The 20,427-nt window shown below is 44.8% G+C and overlaps 1 protein-coding gene across 3 annotated transcripts in view; it reads left to right on the top strand.

Annotated features, from left to right (window-relative positions):
- Nucleotides 1-19,961, top strand: part of LOC130367815 (LIM homeobox transcription factor 1-alpha-like) — a 184,612-nt gene extending 164,651 nt beyond the window's left edge. For 2 of the 3 annotated variants that reach the window (XM_056570638.1, XM_056570640.1), the window contains 7 exons: nucleotides 5,969-6,201; nucleotides 6,778-6,929; nucleotides 9,525-9,602; nucleotides 15,391-15,508; nucleotides 16,733-16,882; nucleotides 19,461-19,541; nucleotides 19,652-19,961. In XM_056570638.1, the coding sequence (XP_056426613.1) occupies nucleotides 5,969-6,201; nucleotides 6,778-6,929; nucleotides 9,525-9,602; nucleotides 15,391-15,508; nucleotides 16,733-16,882; nucleotides 19,461-19,541; nucleotides 19,652-19,794 (955 nt within the window). In that variant the 3' untranslated portion in view covers nucleotides 19,795-19,961. Of the gene's footprint in view, nucleotides 1-5,968; nucleotides 6,202-6,777; nucleotides 6,930-9,524; nucleotides 9,603-15,390; nucleotides 15,509-16,732; nucleotides 16,883-19,460 lie in introns of all 3 variants that reach the window. The other variant, XM_056570639.1, reaches the window with a different exon arrangement.
- The last annotated feature ends 466 nt before the right edge of the window (nucleotides 19,962-20,427 follow it).

The following is a 20,427-nucleotide window of genomic DNA, read 5'->3' as shown; positions in this document are numbered from 1 at the left end:
TAGGGAACAGCATTATAGTAGTTATATTCTTGTACATAGGAGGCAGTACAAGAACGGCGTCGTCGCAGACACGAAAATTTGTGTCTGTACTGCGCTAGTACCGAGCATTTCCTCAGAGACTGTCCTCTGCGTCCTTCGCGTTCTGGGAGACGCACGCACCTAGTAAACATAGGAGAGACGTTGCTAGGTGTGGATTCTTCCTCTCCATGCCTGACGGTATCTGTGCAGCTTTCCGTGCCTGCCAAGTCTTCCTTCACTGCCACAGCCTTCTTGGATTCTGGTTCTACCGGCAATTTCATCCATGCCTCCTTGATAGACAAGCACCAAATTCCTGTGTTCCGTTTGTTTAAGCCTTTCTTCATCTCTACAGTCAATGGAGAGAGACTTACTGCTACTGTCCAGTACCGCACTCCACCTCTACAGACGGACATTGGCTTTCTGCATACTGAAAGTTTGGAGTTCTTAGTCCTACCCTTTTGCTCCTCTGAACTTCTCCTTGGTTTGCCCTGGCTTCAGCACCATTGTCCCGTCCTGGATTGGACCACCGGAGAAATCCAGAGTTGGGGGTCCTCTTGCTTTGGCCGCTGCCTCAAGACTCTACCCGTCAAGCAAGACCCTGTTGCTTCTCCGCCACCAGGCCTTCCAGAACCCTACCACAGTTTTGCCGACGTCTTTAGTAAGAAGCAAGCTGAAGTTCTTCCACCTCATAGACCCTATGATTGTCCGATCGATCTGATGCCAGGGACTACTCCTCCTCGGGGTCGTATCTATCCACTCTCTCCACCAGAGACTCTTGCCATGTCGGAGTACATCCGAGAAAACCTGCAGAGGGGTTTCATAAGGAAGTCCTCTTCTCCAGCTGGAGCCAGTTTTTTCTTTGTTACTAAAATGGACGGCTCCCTCCGCCCATGCATAGATTACAGAGGACTTAACAAGATCACAGTTAAGAACCGTTACCCTCTCCCCTTGATCTCTGAGCTCTTTGACCATCTGCGTGGGGCCAGAATCTTTACCAAGCTGGATCTCTGTGGAGCTTACAACTTGATCTGAATTAGAGAGGGTGACGAGTGGAAGACCGCCTTTAACACTCGGGATGGCCATTTTGAATACCTGGTGATGCCCTTCGGCCTCTGCAACATGCCTGCCATGTTTCAAGAATTTATCAATGACATTTTCAGAGATCTGCTTTACACCTGCGTGGTCGTATACCTTGACGACATTCTCATTTTCTCCTCAAACCTTGAGCAACACCGGGAACATGTACGCCAAGTCCTTTCATGCCTTCGAAGAAACCGCCTCTACGCAAAAATCGAGAAGTGCTTGTTCGAGCGGTTCAGTCTGCCCTTCCTGGGGTACATAATTTCGGCCCAAGGTTTACAGATGGACCCGGCTAAGTTCTCCGCAGTTCTGGACTGGCCGCGCCCATCTGGACTTCGTGCCATCCAAAGGTTTTTGGGTTTTGCCAACTATTATAGGCAATTCATCCCTCATTTCTCCACCCTGGTCTCTCCCATAGTGGCCTTGACCAAGAAAGGTGCTAATCCCAAATCGGGGCCTCCTCAAACAGAAGAAGCCTTCCAGTCCTGGAAAGCCGCTTTTGCCACCGAACCTGTACTTTCCAGACCGGACCCCACTAAGCCTTTTTCTCTGGAAGTGGATGCCTCCTCCGTGGGTGCCGGAGCCGTGCTCACCCAGAAGTCACCTAGAGGCAGGACCCTAACTAGCTGACCTTTACCCCAGCCGAGAGAAACTACTCAATTGGTGACAGGGAGTTGCTGACCATCAAATTGTCTCTTGAGGAGTGGAGACATCTTCTCGAGGGATCCATCCGGTGTCCATTTACACGGACCAAAAAAGTCTTGCCTATCTTCAGTCCGCACAGAGGCTCAATCCAGGCTCGTTGGTCCCTGTTCTTTGCTTGCTTCAATTTTGTGATCCATTTCCGTCCGGCAAGCAAGAACATCAGGGCAGATGCCCTCTCCCGCTATTCAGATGTGGTGGTTGACGAGACTACTCCCCAGCATGTTATTCCACCCGAGCGCCTGATTTCCGTTGCTCCTGTGGACCTGCGCTCTCTTCCTCCTGGCAAGTCCTATGTACCTCCTCGTCAGCGCCATCAAATCCTCAAGTGGGGTCACGCTTCCTTGTTTGCAGGTCACCCAGGAGTCCTGAAGACACTCCAGCTAATCACCCAAAGATATTGGTGGCTTTCCGTGGAGAGGGATGTCTCGGACTACGTCCAAGCTTGTACGGTCTGCGCACGGGACAAGTCCCCTCGCCAGAAGCCAGCTGGATTGCTCTTACCTCTTCCTATTCCTAAGACCCCATGGTCCCACATCGCCATGGATTTCGTGACCGACCTTCCTCCTTCCCATGGCATGACTGTCATTTGGGTGGTAGTGGACCATTTTTCCAAGATGGCACACTTCGTACCATTACCTGGGCTGCCCTCTGCGCCACTACTGGCTAAGCAATTCTTCAAGCACATTTTCCGTCTGCATGGTTTACCCACGCATATTGTTTCTGATCGTGGTGTGAAGTTTGTATCCAAATTCTGGAGGGCTCTTTGCGGTCAGCTCAAAGTGAAATTAGATTTCTCTTCCTCTCATCACCCCCAAACAAACGGTCAAGTGGAACGAGTGAATCAAGTTGTTATGATTCGGCTAGCTGGATGTGGATCCACTGTGTCAGTGAGGGATTGGCGTGGACCGTGTCGGTGGACCGGTTCTGGGTTGCTACTGGTTTTCACCAGAGCCCGCCGCAAAGCGGGATGGTCTTGCTGCGGCGGTAGCAACCAGGTCGTATCCACCGGCAACGGCTCAACCTCACTGACTGCTGAGAAGGCGTGGGACAGAAGGACTAGGCAGAGACAAGGTCAGACGTAGCAGAAGGTCGGGGCAGGCGGCAAGGTTCGTAGTCAAAGAAGATAGCAGGAGATCTGGAACACAGGCTTTGGACAACACTAAACGCTTTCTCTGGCACAAGGCAACAAGATCCGGCAAGGAAGTGCAGGGGAAGTGAGGTTATATACACAGGGAGCAGGTGGAAGCTAATTAGACTGATTGGGCCAGGCACCAATCACTGGTGCACTGGCCCTTTAAATCTTAGAGCGCTGGCGCGCGCGCCCTAGAGAGCGGAGCCGCGCGCCAGAACATGACAGCCGGGGACCGGGACGGGTAAGTGGCTTGGGATGCGATTCGCGAGCGGGCGCGTCCCGCTATGCGAATCGCATCCCCATCGCCAATGTCAGTGCAGCTCTCCCGGTCAGCGGGTCTGACCGGGGCGCTGCAGAAGGGAGAACGCCGCGAGCGCTCCAGGGAGGAGCAGGGACGCGGAGCGCTCGGCGTAACACAAGTCCTGGGAGATTATCTCCGACACTTTTTTTCTTCTCGCCAAGACAACAGGGCAGATCTCCTCCCGTGGGCAGAGTTCTCTTACAATTACAAGAATTCCACCGCTTCCAATAAATCTCCATTCTTTGTGGTCTACGGACGTCATCCTCTACCTCCTCTGCCCTTGTCTACCTCCTCAGCAGTTCCCCCAGTTGATGAGCTGATCCAGGACTTCTCCGCCATTTGGCGTGAGACTGGTACTGCCCTTCTACAAGCCTCAGCCCGCATGAAGTCCCAAGCGGATAAAAGACGCAGAGCTCCTCCGGTTTTTCCCCCTGGAGACAGAGTGTGGCTCTCAGCCAAGTACATTCGTTTTAGGGTCCCAAGCTACAAACTGGGTCCTCGCTACTTGGGACCCTACAAGATTAAGAAGAGGATAAATCCTGTGGCTTATCAGCTCCATCTCCCTTCCTCCCTTAGGATCCCTAATTCGATCCACGTCTCCCTCCTTAAGCCTGCCATCTTTAATCGCTTCTCCCCTAAAATCAGCACTCCCACTCCTGTGGTTGGCACATCTGATGTCTTCTCCGTCAAGGAGATTTTGGCATCCAAAGTGGTTAGAGGAAGAAAACTATTTCTGGTCGACTGGGAGGGCTGCGGTCCTGAAGAGAGATCTTGGGAGCCGGAGGAGAACATCCTGGACCGCAGCCTCATCCTCAAGTTGTTCAGTACCAAAAAGAGGGGGAGACCAAAGGGGGGGGGGGGTACTGTTACGCTGAGCGCTTAGGGCCCCCTGCAGGCCTCAGAGCGCTCACAGCGTGTGTCCCCAGGCAGCGCCCCGGCGTCTCGGTGTGTGTGTCCCCGCTCTCTAGGGTGCGCGCGCCGGGACTCTTAGATTTAAAGGGCCAGTGCACCAGTGATTGGTGCCTGGCCCAAAGTGGTTATTAAAGGTTAAGGTTTGTGATAGGCAGTGCTGTTTGGACTTAATTAGGCATTCACCTGTGCACTGCCCATAAATACCTTCTCCTCCCACAGCCTCCTGCCGGATCTTTGTGCCTTGTGCCTAGAGAAAGCGTATCCTATTGTTCCTGTGTTACCCTGCCTGTTGCCGACCCGTTGCCCGTGACTACCGCCTTAGAACCTGTGCTGCCTGCCCTGACCATGGCTACATCTGACTACTCTTCTGCCTATCCCTCCTGTACCGCGTCTACCTCAGCAACCAGAGGAGTTGAGTCGCTACCAGGTGGAACGACCTGGGGATTACCGCCGCAGCAAGACCATCCCGCTTTGCGGTGGGCTCTGGTGAAAACCAGTAATCCCTTAGACTCCGTTCCCCTGGTACAGCCCACGCATCTCTCCTCTGGTCCAGGTACATTCGTTTTAGGGTCCCAAGGTCTCTCTCAAGGTCCTAAGGTCTCCTCTGCCATCTGACCGGACCGTGACAGCAGTGTTATAGTAGTTATATTCTTGTACATAGGAGACAGTAATATAGTAGTTATATCCTTGTATATAGGGTCAGTAATATTGTAGTTAGTTTCTTGTACATAGGAAGCAGTATTATAGTAGTTATATTCTTTTATATAGAGGACAGTATTATAGTAGTTATATTCCTATACATAGGAGGCAGTATTATAGTAGTTATATTTTTGTACATATGAGACAGTATTATAGTAGTTGACCATGGCTACATCTGACTACTCTTCTGCCTATCCCTCCTGTACCGCGTCTACCTCAGCAACCAGAGGAGTTGAGTCGCTACCAGGTGGAACGACCTGGGGATTACCGCCGCAGCAAGACCATCCCGCTTTGCGGTGGGCTCTGGTGAAAACCAGTAATCCCTTAGACTCCGTTCCCCTGGTACAGCCCACGCATCTCTCCTCTGGTCCAGGTACATTCGTTTTAGGGTCCCAAGGTCTCTCTCAAGGTCCTAAGGTCTCCTCTGCCATCTGACCGGACCGTGACAGCAGTGTTATAGTAGTTATATTCTTGTACATAGGAGACAGTAATATAGTAGTTATATCCTTGTATATAGGGTCAGTAATATTGTAGTTAGTTTCTTGTACATAGGAAGCAGTATTATAGTAGTTATATTCTTTTATATAGAGGACAGTATTATAGTAGTTATATTCCTATACATAGGAGGCAGTATTATAGTAGTTATATTTTTGTACATATGAGACAGTATTATAGTAGTTATATTCTTGTATATAGGGAGCAGTATTATAGTTGTTATATTCTTGTACATAAAGGGCAGTATTATAGTAGTTATATTCTTGTAAATAGGGTGCAGCATTATAGTAGTTATATTCTTGTATATAGGGTGCAGCCTTATAGTAGTTATATTCTTTCTTTTACTTAATAAGCTAAATGAATACAGAACTGAGGACAGACAACAAAACTGTTGGATATTCCCAGTTTGCCTTGCAGTGTCCTGAGCATGCATTGCTGAATCCATGTCAAAATCAGTGAGATCTTGCACTAAATAGTGGGGTCACGCTGCATTGCAGTTAATGTGCAAGATATCACTGTTAAAATTGCTCCATTGCCTTGATAAGGACAAATCAAATGATTTTTAGGCTTTCGGATCCACGATTGGCTGAATCTCTAATTATTCCATAACTTTTCATATCTCATAGGCTTTTTGCTACTAAATGCAACAGCTGCCTGAAAACAGTGATGCCATCTGAACTGATCATGCGCGTTCTCAACCATGTGTATCACGTGGCCTGCTTCTACTGCTGCGAGTGTGAGCGAAGACTAGAGCGAGGAGATGAGTTTGTCCTAAAAGAAGGACAGCTGTTGTGTCGAAGTGACTACGAAAGGGAGAGAGAGATGCTCAGTGCCTTCAGCCTGACACCAGCAGGATCTGGTAAGTTATGGTCCACCTACATTTATACACTAAGATGGTTATGTCGTCTACGTATCTGTACCGAAGATGTACCCAGTGCTGGACTACAATTACCGGTGATGTTAACAAATCAGCATGAGCATCAAGTTAGTGGTCGGTAATGTTGTTGAGTAAGTACAAATATTGTAGTATCGCCAATGCAAAATAGATGCCAATTTAGTTAGTGACCGAAAATAGCTCAAGAAAAGATCATCTTTTCCAAACAGAAGAATGATAATTGTTTTTAAGTTATCTTTCATACATTTAGATATGAAATTGGGATGCGATATAAAGAGATAGATAGAGATAGATATGATGGATAGATAGATGGATGGATAGATATATAGATATATACATAGATATGAGATAAATAGATAGATATTAGATAGATAGATATTAGATAGATAGATAGATATGAGATAGATATGATATAAATAGATTGATAAATATATAGATAAAACCCAGTTAGCAAAGATCCCAGGGTATGAGCTTTTCCTATTTAATATACATGAATATCATATAATTTATTTCATGAATGAAAATATTATCTGCTTCCAGTTAAAAGTGAAGATGAGGATGGAGGAACAGGGAAAGGAAGTGATGAAGCAAAGGAACTGAAACGATCAAAAAGGCCGAGAACAATTCTCACCACACAGCAGCGCAGAGCTTTTAAGGCATCCTTTGAGGTGTCTTCCAAGCCTTGCAGAAAGGTACTGACCAATGGTTCTCACACATAACTAGCTGTCTCTCTGTAAACTATAACAGTATAAAATATTAATATAGTTACACTGTATGGTTTTATGCAGTGTCCCGATACTTGTATCCCAGCTGCAAATATAAGAAGTTACTATATCACAAAAGAAAAGATGCAGTGCCGCACTCACCACTTGTAGTAAGACTTCTTTATTGTGAAAAACTCATCGGGTACATAGGACAAGAAGTGCCCCTGTATACCTGTCCTATGGACCCGATGAGTTTTTCGCAATAAAGAAGTCTTACCACGAACGGTGAGTGCGCCACTGTATTTTTTATTTATTTTTTACATAGTACTTAGTTGACACATATATGTGCCTGCACCATTAGTAGATAGTTTGAGCAGTATGTTAACACTGCTTTGTGCCCAAATTTTAAGGGACAGTGTGTCTGTCTTTAAGTGCCAGGAACTATCTCTTTCTAAATATAAGTTGCTAAGTGCCTGTCTTTTTGTATATTGCATTGCCATTACAGCATATATAGGTATAATAGACGTGTAAGGGTTAAACATTTGCATATCTAGTATCAGATGGGTCAATCATTGGTCACATGACAAGCTCCCCAGTCTGTTTCCATGTAGAAGCTTTTGAACTAGGAGTCCCTAGTCCAACCCCCATTGCCCAGAGGGTTGGACCAAAAACCAGTTGAGTCTGGCTCTAGCCAGAGGGAAGTTTACATTTAACCGAGTTCTGTTCCTGCTGCGTAGACTTAAAAGTCACAGAAAAGTATCCACCTAGTCAAAGTGTACCTCCTAGGTTTGGTTAGTTCAGTTAAAGGGGTACTCCAGTGGAAAACATTTTTTTCTGATCAACTGGTGCCAGAAAGTTGAACAGATTTGTAAATGACTTCTACTTAAAAATCTTAATCCTTCCAGTACTTATCAGCTGCTGTATGCTCCAGAGGAAGTTCTTTTCTTTTTGAATTTCTTTTCTTTCTGAAGCTTCCCTTGGAGCTTACAGTAGCTGAAAAGTACTGGAAGGATTAAGATTTTTAAATAGAAGTAATTTACAAATCTGTTTAACTTTCTGGCACCAGTTGAGTAGAATTTTTTTTTCCACCGGAGTACCCCTTTAAGACCTATCTTACCACTTGCAAGCAGCATCTAACCAGAGATAGATATAGGTCACATGTCCAGCGATCATGTCACTGTGTGGAGGTCGGAGGATTTCAACCAAAAAGGTTGTTTCCAGTCCAAACTGTGAAGGTGTCGTTATTCCAGTCCCAGCTCCAAGAAGGAGAATCTACTAGTGACAGGAGGACCCTTCTACGTACACTATTCTCTTTGTGGACCTACGTTCGGAGTAATTCCTGTGTGACTCAAGACGTCACAGAAGTTTCTTTAGCTTACACCCTGCACATAGGGTATCATGCCACAAAACTGTGAGTACTGTTCAAGTATCTGCTCCACAGTTATCCAATCTGTATAGGCCCTCCACAGTAAAGGGCATCTAATTGGTTTGTCTCTGTATCCTCTATACAACTACCGAATATACTCGAGTATAAGCCGACCCGAATATAAGCCGAGGCCCCTAATTTCAACCCAAAAACGCAGGAAAAGTTATTGACTCGACTATAAGCCTAGGGTGGGAAATACATCATCACCGCCTGTTAATCCCTTCATCAGTGGTCTTCAACATCTGCGGACCTACAGATGTTGCAAAACTACAACTCCCAGCATGCCCGGACAGCCGATGGCTGTCCGGGCATGGTGGGAGTTGTAGTTTTGAAACCTCTGGAGGTCCGCAGGTTGAAGACCACTGCGGCCTTCATCATCATCCAGACCCCCCTTTAGTTTTCTACTCACCTCCCCTTGGTGGGAAGGAAGGGTGAGCTGGTCCGGGCCATCTATGCTGCAGGGACCGTCCGGTGGGGAGGGTTAGTCGTTCCAGGCTTTCCATCTTCACCGGGAGGCCCATCTCTTCGCCGGCCCCGGACTAGTGATGTTGCCTTGACGACGACGCACAGGGACGTTCATGCGCAGGGACCTCACAGACCAGCTCACCCTTCCTTCCCACCGAGGGGAGGTGAATAGAAAACTAAAGGGGGGTCTGGATGATGACGAAGGCCGCAGTGGTCTACAACCTGCGTACCTCCAGATGTTTCAAAACTACAACTCCCAGCATGCCGATCGCTGTCCGGGCATGCTGGGAGCTGTAGTTTTGCAATATCTGGAGGTCCGCAGGTTGAAGACCACTGAGAAGGGATTGACAGGCGGAGAGTTCACTCGAGTATAAGTCGACGGGGGCGTTTTCAGCACGAAAAATTGTGCTGAAAAACTAGGCTTATACTTGAGTATATATGGTACATTACCACTAGCAACACCACTAACCAAGTGCGAAGAGCAGGCACATAAGAGACTTTTCAGTTAGTATAGCTGCTAGGAAAGCAACTCTTAAAGGGGCAGTGACCAATTCTTCACTCATCTGCTTAAACAGTGAAACCTGCAACTATGTCCTAAAGAGACTCGGGGGGGGGGGGGGGGGGGATTCAAAGGATTTAGCACCGTGCCTCCTCATCTTACCCTGTATTTACATAGTGTTTTTATTTGACAGGTGAGGGAGACATTGGCAGCAGAAACGGGTCTGACCGTGCGTGTTGTTCAGGTTTGGTTTCAGAACCAAAGAGCCAAGGTACAGATACAAATTCTTTTTCATCATTAAAGGGGTATTCCGGTGAAAAACATTATTTTTTATATCAACTGGCTCCAGAAGCCTGCTGCTGAAGTTGAGTTGTTCTTTTCAGTCTGACCACAGTGCTCTCTGCTGACCCCTCTGTCTGTCTCATGAACTGTCTGGAACAGGAGAGGTTTGCTATGGGGATTTTCTCCTACTCTGGACAGTTCCTGAGACAGACAGAGATGTCAGCAGAGAGCACTGTTGTCAGACAGAAAAGAACAACTCAACTTCAGCAGCTGATAATTACTGGTAGCATTATGATTTTTTAATAGAAGTAATTTACAAATCTGTTTCACTTTCTTGAGCCAGTTCATACGAAAAAAAAAGTTTTTCATTGGAATACCCCTTTAAAAGAGTCATGTTGGGCTACTTTCACACTGTTTGACACAGTGTCTCTCGGACGTATACCTATGGTGGGTCAGTCATACGTATGGGGTCCTATGTTAAAAAGATATATACTGCACAATTTCCATATTTATACTGGATCAAACTCAATAAAATAAGGTGAAAGTCTGCTCTGTTTCATCCAGTAAATTCTGACAGGTACATTGCCAACAGAGACCAAAATTACACACTTTTGGCCAACAAGTGGTAATGAGGGTCTGTCTATGGATTTGTGTAACTCATATGCCGTACCTATCCCAGTACAATAATGGACAATGGTTAAAGAGGCTATCCAGGAATAGAAAAATAGAGCTAATTCCTTTCAAAAACAGCTCCACGTCTGTCCCCAGGTTGGGTGGGGTTTTACAACTTAGCTCCATTCACTTCAATAGAACTGAGCTGCAGAACCACACCCAACCTGGAGACAGACAGGGATAGGTTTTTGAAAGAAATTAGCTCTGTTTTTCTATTCCTGCATAACCCCTGTAATGCAGCATGAAATTTGCCTTATTGTCACTGTGCAATCAGGTGATTGTAGCCGCCCCAGCTCCTGGCAAACAGCGCCCACTACAAGAGGAATGTAGTATTACATGCGGGCCATTCAGATAAATTGCAGTACATGTAATACATAAATGGCTTGAGTCTGCTAAAACCATTCTCTTATGATGGAGTTCCCGAGTGCTAGTAGGGCATATGGGTAGGGTTTGTCCTAATGAGGCTAATGTCACGTCTAGCATTTTCAAAAAAAGAAAAACATTTTTCAGTGGTTTTGTTGAATGTTTTTACTTTTTCTCCCTCTTTTCTTTTTGCAGAAAAATGCTGCAGACAAATTTTAGCTAAAAGTCAATACGGGAATGTAAAATGCTCTACCTATGTGCCTACAATGTATTTTTGTGGCTTTCTTCTTAAGGCACATTTTTGGGTCAGTTGCTAAATATTTTTTATAACGCAGCATGCACTAGGTGGGAAGTTTTCTTTATTGTTTTTTTTTCACATTTAATAAAATATGTGTAAATGTGTGTTGCACCTGAGGTGGATTTTTTGTGGTTTTTTTTTTTCTTTTTTTTTACACTCTTCAAGAAAAATCCTCCAATCACATCAATTCTCCAAATATTGGGTTAAGTGATTTGGAAGGTGAAAAACACTAAAGTATATATATATATATATATATATATATATATATATATATATATATATATAAAAGTACTAAAACACACTAAGGGTCTATTCACATGGGAGCGCAAACGGAAATTCAGAAGTGTGAATGGGAGTACGGACCCATAGAAGTCTGTTGGGCTTTCATTTGAGGTGGAAATTCTGCCGTGTGAATAGACCCTAAGAGAATTTCCTAAAGCCATCTAATTCTTAAAGGGGTTTTCCAGGAATAGAAAAACAGAGGTAATTTCTTTTCAAAACTACTCCGTCTGTCTCCAGGTTGGGTGTTGTTCTGCAGCTCAGTTCCATTGAACTGAATGGAGCCGAGTTGTAATACCACACCCAACCTGGGGACAGACTGGGAGCAGTTTTTGAAAGAAATGACCTCTATTTTTCTATTCCTGGAAAACCCCTTTAAACAGTGCAAACGTAGAAAGACAGTCTTTATATGCACCAGATTAATCAAAGTGTATTGGGCTGTCTGATGAATCTGGGTTATGTGTAGACTGTCAAGCATAGACCAACTATTAGTTGGCTTATTTCAAACCAGAATCATGCACCAAAATGTTGACACATCCCTTTTTACAGATGCCCACTCCGCTGATTCAGTGGGTGACACTTTTACATTGTTATGGGGATCGGTGGGGGTCCTTGTAATAGATAAGATTAGCTCCTATAAATAATGCAGGGTGACTGTTATTATTCTACAGAGCCTGGTATAAATACACTACTTACCATCCAGTCAGCAAATGACAGAGATTTCAGCTCTGAAGTTTTCTGATTATTAACCCCTTAAGGACGCAGGACGTAAATGTACGTCCTGGTGAGGTGGTACTTAACGCACCAGGACGTACATTTACGTCCTAAGCATAACCGCGGGCATCGGAGCGATGCCCGTGTCATGCGCGGCTGATCCCGGCTGCTGATCGCAGCCAGGGACCCGCCGTCAATGGCCGACGCCCGCGATCTCGCGGGCGTCCGCCATTAACCCCTCAGGTGCCGGGATCAATACAGATCCCGGCATCTGCGGCAGTTCGCCATTTAAATGAACGATCGGATCGCCCGCAGCGCTGCTGCGGGGATCCGATCATTCATAACGCCGCACGGAGGTCCCCTCTCCTTCCTCCGTGCGGCTCCCGGCGTCTCCTGCTCTGGTCTGAGATCGAGCAGACCAGAGCAGGAGATGACCGATAATACTGATCTGTTCTATGTCCTATACATAGAACAGATCAGTATTAGCAATCATGGTATTGCTATGAATAGTCCCCTATGGGGACTATTCAAGTGTAAAAAAAAATGTAAAAAAATGTAAAAGTAAAAGTAAAAAAAAAGTGAAAAATCCCCTCCCCCAATAAAAAAGTAAAACGTCCGTTTTTTCCTATTTTACCCCCAAAAAGCGTAAAAAACATTTTTTATAGACATATTTGGTATCGCCGCATGCGTAAATGTACGAACTATTAAAATAAAATGTTAATGATCCCGTACGGTGAACGGCGTGCACGAAAAAAAAAAAAAATAAGTCCAAAATTCCTACTTTTTTAATACATTTTATTTAAAAAAAAATTATAAAAAATGTATTAAAAGTTTTTTATATGCAAATGTGGTATCAAAAAAAAGTACAGATCATGGCGCAAAAAATGAGCCCCCATACCGCCACTTATACGGAAAAATAAAAAAGTTAGAGGTCATCAAAATAAAGGGATTATAAACGTACTAATTTGGTTAAAAAGTTTGTGATTTTTTTTAAGCGCAACAATAATATAAAAGTATGTAATAATGGGTATCATTTTAATCGTATTGACCCTCAGAATAAAGAACACACGTCATTTTTACCATAAATTGTACGATGTGAAAACGAAACCTTCCAAAATTAGCAAAATTGCGTTTTTCGTTTTAATTTCCCCACAAAAATTGTGTTTTTTGGTTGCGTCATACATTTTATGATATAATGAGTTATGTCATTACAAAGGACAACTGGTCGCGCAAAAAACAAGCCCTCATACTAGTCTGTGGATGAAAATATAAAAGAGTTATGATTTTTAGAAGGCGAGGAGGAAAAAATGAAAACGTAAAAATAAAATTGTCTGAGTCCTTAAGGCCAAAATGGGCTGAGTCCTTAAGGGGTTAAAGGGGTATTCCAGGCAAAAACTTTTTTATATATATATATATATCAACAGGCTCCGGAAAATTAAACAGATTTGTAAATTACTTCTATTAAAAAATCTTAATCCTTCCAATAGTTATTAGCTTCTGAAGTTTTCTGTCTAACTGCTCAATGATGATGTCACGTCCCGGGAGCTGTGCATGATGGGAGAATATCCCTTGCATGATGGGAGAATATCCCCATAGGAGCTGGACAGCTCCCGGGACGTGAGTCATCAGAAAGCAGTTAGACAGAAAACAGCAACTCAATTTCAGAAGCTAATAACTATTGGAAGGTTTCAGATTTTTTAATAGAAGTAATTTACAAATCTGTTTAACTTTCCAGAGCCATTTGATATATATATATATAAAAAAGTTTTGGCCTGAAATACCCCTTTAAATGCCGTTGCGGAGTACAACACAAGCTGAAACTTTGGATGAGTAATATGTGTGGTAACATAAAGTAATAATGTGTAATGACACAAGTAATTTAAAAGAACTCATCACTATTAAAGGGGTACTCCTCCTTCCTGTGATATCTTGTTCCTGCAAGAAATACCTGCTCAGACAATTACTGAGTTGGATCCCTGCTGTGACCAGTGATTGGCTGAGACAGCATTTCTTGCAAGAACGAGACATCACAGTAAGTAGGAAGCGGCAGGGACCAGAAATCGTCCACTCTAGGACCTTTTTTATGCCGAGAATACCCCTTTCGCCTTGTGTTTATACGGGTAAGTTCACTGTTCTTATTTTCACTGTTCTCACAACAGTGGCTTTATGTTACACGTTGGTGCACAGTCTACATATTCATGTAAATATCTACTCATTCTGGTCTAAGTGGTCATGTGGGCAGTCCCGTGTATATAAGAGAGCATGTAAAGACAGCTGTCAATCACTGAGTAGGACCATCCACTTGACTCCTTAGCCCTGAACATTCAAAATAGTCAAATGGGTGTTCCTACTTAGTGACAGCTCTCTCTACATAAATACGTACAGACAGCCGTCAATCATAGGAGTAGGACCACCCACATGACTACAGTGGTCCCTCAACATACGATGGTAATCCGTTCCAAATGGACCATCGTTTGTTAAAACCATCGCATGTTGAGGGATCCATGCAATGTAAAGTATAGGACAGTGGTCTACAACCTGCGGACCTCCAGATGTTGCAAAACTACAACACCCAGCATGCCCGGACAGCCAACGGCTGTCCGGTCATGCTGGGAGTTGTAGTTTTGCAACATCTGGAGGTCTGCAGGTTGAAGACCACTGTTAGAGGAAGTTGTACTCACCTGTCCCCGCCGCTCCGGACCGTCACCGCTCGTCACCGCTGCCCGGGATGTCGCCGTCCATCACTGTCCCCGAGGTGTTCCCGACGCTCCGGTAAGGCCTCTGCTTCCCCGGCATCGTCGCTCTCCGTCGCCGCCATCACGTCGCTACGCACGCCGCTCCTATTGGATGACGGGACAGTGTGCGCAGCGATGTGATGACGACGATGGAGAGCGCCGACGATGCAGGGGATCCCGTAGAGGACGCGCCGGAGCCCCGAGGACAGGTAAGTGATCGTCAGCGGACCACACGGGGCACCGTAAACGGCTATCCGGTGTCAGCTGAAGCAGTGTGCGCTGCCGGATAGCCGTTTATGCGATGGCCCCGACATACAAAAGCATCGTATGTTGATGCTGCCTCTGAGAGGCCATCACATGTTGAAATGATCATATGTCGGGGCCATTGTAGGTCGGGGGGTCACTGTACTTAGCCCAAAAAGAGCAGATGCTTACATGAATAAATGACAAGTTATCCATGAACTTTTCCCACAAAACTATATCTCAATCTGTTCAGCTCCTCCCGCTCTCTAACATGAGGCCTGCATACTGAACGGCATTTTCAACATGACCGATTCCCTTTAGGAGGTACCATGCTGAAACCCCACATGTTTAATACAGTGTCTTGCCTTGGTCTTTCTGGGTGTGGTATTGGGGTGACTTCCAGTGACTTCCACTGCTGGTATAGTAACGTTATCGCAACGCAATACCAACCCTAACAGTCCTATATTCCCTAGATGAAGAAAATAGCCCGGAGGCAACAGCAACAAGACCATGAACAGTTGGCATCACAGCGTCTGGGTACTGCTTGTGGGAACCGTGGAAGTAGTAGACAGAGTAATGATGACAGTGAGGGTAAGTGAGACAATGGGGGAGATTTATCAAAACTTGTGCAGAGGAAAATTTGCCCAGTTGCCCATAGCAACCAATCAGCTCGCTTCTTTCATTTTTAACAAGGCCTCTGCAAAATGAAAGAAGCAATCTGATTGGTTGCTATGGGCAACTGGGCAACTTTTCCTCTGCACAAGTTTTGATAAATCTCCCCCAATAAAGACAACATATTGGCCCTGATTTACTAAGAGTGTTGTGTAGGTTTCTTTGTGGGTTTTAATTCCCTACAATTTATTTTCCACGGTATTTACTAAGGTTTCCCTACATTTTTCCCTTTCCCTACACTTTGCTTTTTGTACACAATGGCCCTCATTTACTAAGAAAATCGGGTTGTAAGTCTATCTTGCTTTCTTACCCGACTGCTTTTTTCCCCTGGTATTTATTATTATGTCGCATCCTGTTTGTCGCACGTGGGTTTTGTTGGTTTTGGTTTTCAACTCCTCTGAGCTGTCGGGAAAAAATCCACAACAATTCAACAAATTTGGGTTGGAAACCTTTATAAATACGTGGGAAAGCTCAGAAATGTCGGGTTACGCCCCTTTTTCGGGTTTGGGAGAATCCACATCGGGTCCGTCGGGAAAAAATGTTGCATCGTGTCGCAGACTGGCGCAGGATGTCTACGACATGGCGCAGACAAAGATGCGACAAAAAAACCCGACAAAAGAGGTCGGGTTTAGAATAGTAAATGAGGGCCATTCTCTGATCTGTAGGGTTTTCCTCAGCTCAAATCCACCACATTTTCTGTAGAAACTTTAGTAAATATGTTGGGATTTTGTGAAAATGTCGGGAACACGCCCCTTTTCTGTGACCACGCCCCTTTTCCCGCCAGCCACGCCCCTTTTCGGGTTTTCTAAGCAAAATGGAGAGTTAGTTGGGTTTTTTTCAATTCAGGCGCAATTTCAGGCGCAGACAGAATTTCAGGCGCAATGCGCCCGAAACTGGCGCACGACCCGACAAAACATGTCTGGTTTGCAATAGTAAGTGAGGGCCATTATGGTGCAAACTAATGACATATTGTGAGAGACAGTGTTCTCAGAGCATATCCTTTTTACGTAACTGACATATCCCTATACAATATGCTAATAAACATACAAAAAAGGTCATAAAAAAGAAAAATCTAATAATATCATTAATGTTTTCCAAGGCAACAAATTCCAACTTTCCCATGTATTGTGTTTGGTCCCTTAGATGGTAGCAGTGGGATAGAAGGTGTTTTGGTGCCATATTCCAGGATACAGCAGCCGCTCCTCCCATTGGACCCAAGTGTCTACAGCACAGATATTTACAGACAGAGTCTTACCTCTCCCCAACTGCCCGGTGACCATTTACATCCGTACGGTAAGTAGGGCTTCAGATTCTATTTCATGAAATAGAACAATTATCCCGAAAGATAGATTTTAGATAGATAGATAGGAGATAGAAAGGAAGGTAGATATGAGATAGATATGTGAATCAATATGAGATAGGTAAAAAGATAGATAGATATGAGATAGATAGATAGATATGCGATAGATAGATAGATAGATAGATAGATAGATATGAGATAGATATGAGATAGATATGAGATAGATAGATAGATATGAGATAGATAGATATGAGATAGATAGATATGAGATAGATAGATATGAGATAGATAGATATGAGATAGAGAGATATGAGATAGATAGATAGATAGATATGAGATAGATAATAGATAGATAGAGAGATATGAGTTAGATAGATAGATATAGAAACAAGTGAGAGCAGCACAATAACTTGATGTCCACAGTGTAGAGGGTGCAAACGAGCCCAATCGCAGCCCTGACCGGATGTAGCAGTAATAGGTAGAATAAATAATGTATCCCACAGCACTCCAGTTCGGTGAAAAACATGAAGGTTTATTGCCTCATACAAGGTGATGCAACGTTTCGACCATCTGCACAGTCTTTATCATGCAGAATGCTTGAAAAAGACTGTGCATACGGTCGAAACGTTGCATCACCTCGTAATAGGCAATAAACCTTCATGTTTTTCACCGAACTGGAGTGCTGTGGGATACATTATTTATTCTAGATAGATAGAGAGATAGATAGATAGATAGATAGATAGATAGATAGATATGAGATAGATAGAGAGATAGATAGAGAGATAGATAGATATGCTCTACCCAGACACAGAAAGGACCAGATGTGAAAATGAAAAAAAAAATACGCAATTCTGTCACATAACTTTATTCTATTGAAAGTTTCAATTAGATATCTATACTTGTGCACAACAAAAACACTTTGGAGAGATTTTCTTAGACTGGAGGGTCATTCATCTGTGTTTTAAACAGAAGTACTCTGGAGGAAGATTTGGATGTATGTCTGCTACAAACTGAAATCTATACTAACATAGATTAATGCAATAATTTTTACCAATTTCTGGAATAAATACCGTATTTATCGAGGTATACCACGCACCGGCCTAAAACACGCACCCTCATTTTACCAAGGATATTTGGGTAAAAAAAGTTTTTTACCCAAATATCCGTGGTAAAATGAGGGTGCGTGTGTGCGCGTGTATACCCCGATATACCCCCAGGAAAGGCAGGGGGAGAGAGGCCGTCGGTGCCCGCTTCTCTCCCCCTGCCTTTCCTGGGGTCTAGAGCCCTGCTGCCCGCCCTTCTCTCCCCCTGGCTATCGGCGCCGCTGCCCGTTCTGTCCCCCTGACTATCGGTACCGGCGCCCCACTGCCGGCGCCGATAGCCAGGGGGAGAGAAGCGGCGCGGACAGCCAGGGGGAGAGAAGGGGCAGCGGCACCCATTGCTGGCGCCGCTGCCCCATTGCCTCCCCCCATCCCCGGTGGCATAATTACCTGAGTCGGGTCCGCGCTGCTGCAGGCCTCCGGCGTGCGTCCCCTGCGTCGTTGCTATGCTCGGCGCGGCGCACTGACGTCATGCGCCGCTCTGTGCAGCGCATAGCAACGACGAAGGGGACGCACGCCGGAGGCCTGCAGCAGCGCGGACCCGACTCAGGTAATTATGCCACCGGGGATGGGGGGAGGCACGGGGCAGCGGCGCCGGCAATGGGTGCCGCTGCCCCTTCTCTCCCCCTGGCTATCGGCGCCGGTACCGATAGTCAGGGGGACAGAACGGGCAGCGGCGCCGATAGCCAGGGGGTGAGAAGGGCCAGCAACAGGGCTCTAGACCCCAGGGAAGGCAGGGGGAGAGAAGCGGGCAGCGACGGCCTCTCTCCCCCTGCCTTTCCTGGGGCGGTATCAGCGTATAACACGCACATAGACTTTAGGCAAAAAATTTTAGCCTAAAAAGTGCGTGTTATACGCCGATAAATACGGTAATAGTGAACCATTCCACTTTTTGGAAAGAGGTGAGCATGGGGCATAATCGCCAACATGCACGACTAATGGGCTAGCCCAGACCTCAGAGGAAACTCTACAGAGCGAAACATGTCGGGGGTGGGGGCTATGTGTTAATGTTTTAATCTCACTGTTAATAGCCTAATGCTGTTGGACTGCAGTCAGCAGCATTTCTCCTTTTCCATATTGTAGTGTGACACCATAAATGACACCTAGTATTTCATTGTGGCATACAATATACAGGTGTCACCACACTGCCTAACATTGATGTCTTCACTCTTCTCAAGATTTGTATTTTTATTAGTAAGATACACTTTACATATCTTTAAATGGTTATCATGGTTGTGGCGATACCAGTTATGTCATTTTTTTGTAATATTTTTTTCCACAATTTTTTTTATTTAAAAAAAAAAATATATATATATTAATAATAAGTTTTAACATTTACCTTAGAAATAGATTTCTTTTTTTGAATGCTTTATTTTACTTTTATCTTTATACTTTTTTTTTCCAGTGAAGGAGGCCATAACGACATTTTCTGGTTCACAATATACATCTAATACATTTGTCTCTCTCACAGATCCCGATAACGTTTTTCATGACATGGACAGTGAAAGCATCAATTATCTAGGGGGATCTTTACTGATGTCTTCAGATGCTGGTAACTTACAGGGCCGAGCCGGACCCATTGATCGTCTGTATTCCATGCAGAGCTCTTACTTTACATCCTGACCGTCGCAGGTGACATGTAACTATTATGCTCAATTGCAGATTTATACCTAGATGGTAGACAACCCAACTACATCCAAAATATCAGGACAATAAGAATGTCATATTTGGACTATCATGGACTTGGGGGGCGTCCAAAACATTCAGAAGGTTATAAAATCCATGTTGTGGTATTATTTATATAGCTTTTCCATGTGCTATTCCAGAACACATTCCTTCTTCTGACAGTTTTCTATTTTTATTCCAAGGTTCTTGTGGACATCTCTATAACTTTAAGGCAGTGAATGAAAAAAACATTCTTTGTATGTTCTATGGCTTATGATTTGGCTGAATAAATTAAAGATTTTATCATGGCTGGAGATCTGTAGTCTTGTATTGTTCCTAATTGTCTCTCTATTAAATGGTAATTTAAAGTGATGACGTGAAAGTATATTGATAGAATATGCCATCACTTTATGATCGTGTGGGGTCTGACCTCTAGAACCCCCAAATTTTTTTAAAGGGGTACTCCGCTGCTCAGCGTTTGGAACAAAATGTTCAGAATGCATAGAGCCGGCGGCGGGGGGTCGTGACGTTACTGCCCCGTCCCCTCGTGCTGTCATGCCCTGCCCCCTAAATGCAAGTCTATGGGAGGGGGTGTGGCGCAATTCCAGAAATTGACATCACAAGCCCCCAGCGCCGACTCTAAGCATTCGAAACATTTTGTTCTGAGCGCTGAGCAGCAGAGTACCCCTTTAATCTTCCCTACATAGCAGTGTCTGCATGACTCCAGCATGGTGCCATTCACTTAAATAGGGCTGTAGAAACTGCTTTGTTTT

Source organism: Hyla sarda, chromosome 4 (assembly GCF_029499605.1).
Source record: "Hyla sarda isolate aHylSar1 chromosome 4, aHylSar1.hap1, whole genome shotgun sequence".
In the NCBI taxonomy this organism is placed as follows: domain Eukaryota; kingdom Metazoa; phylum Chordata; class Amphibia; order Anura; family Hylidae; genus Hyla; species Hyla sarda.
This window is presented reverse-complemented; position numbering and strand designations above follow the sequence as displayed.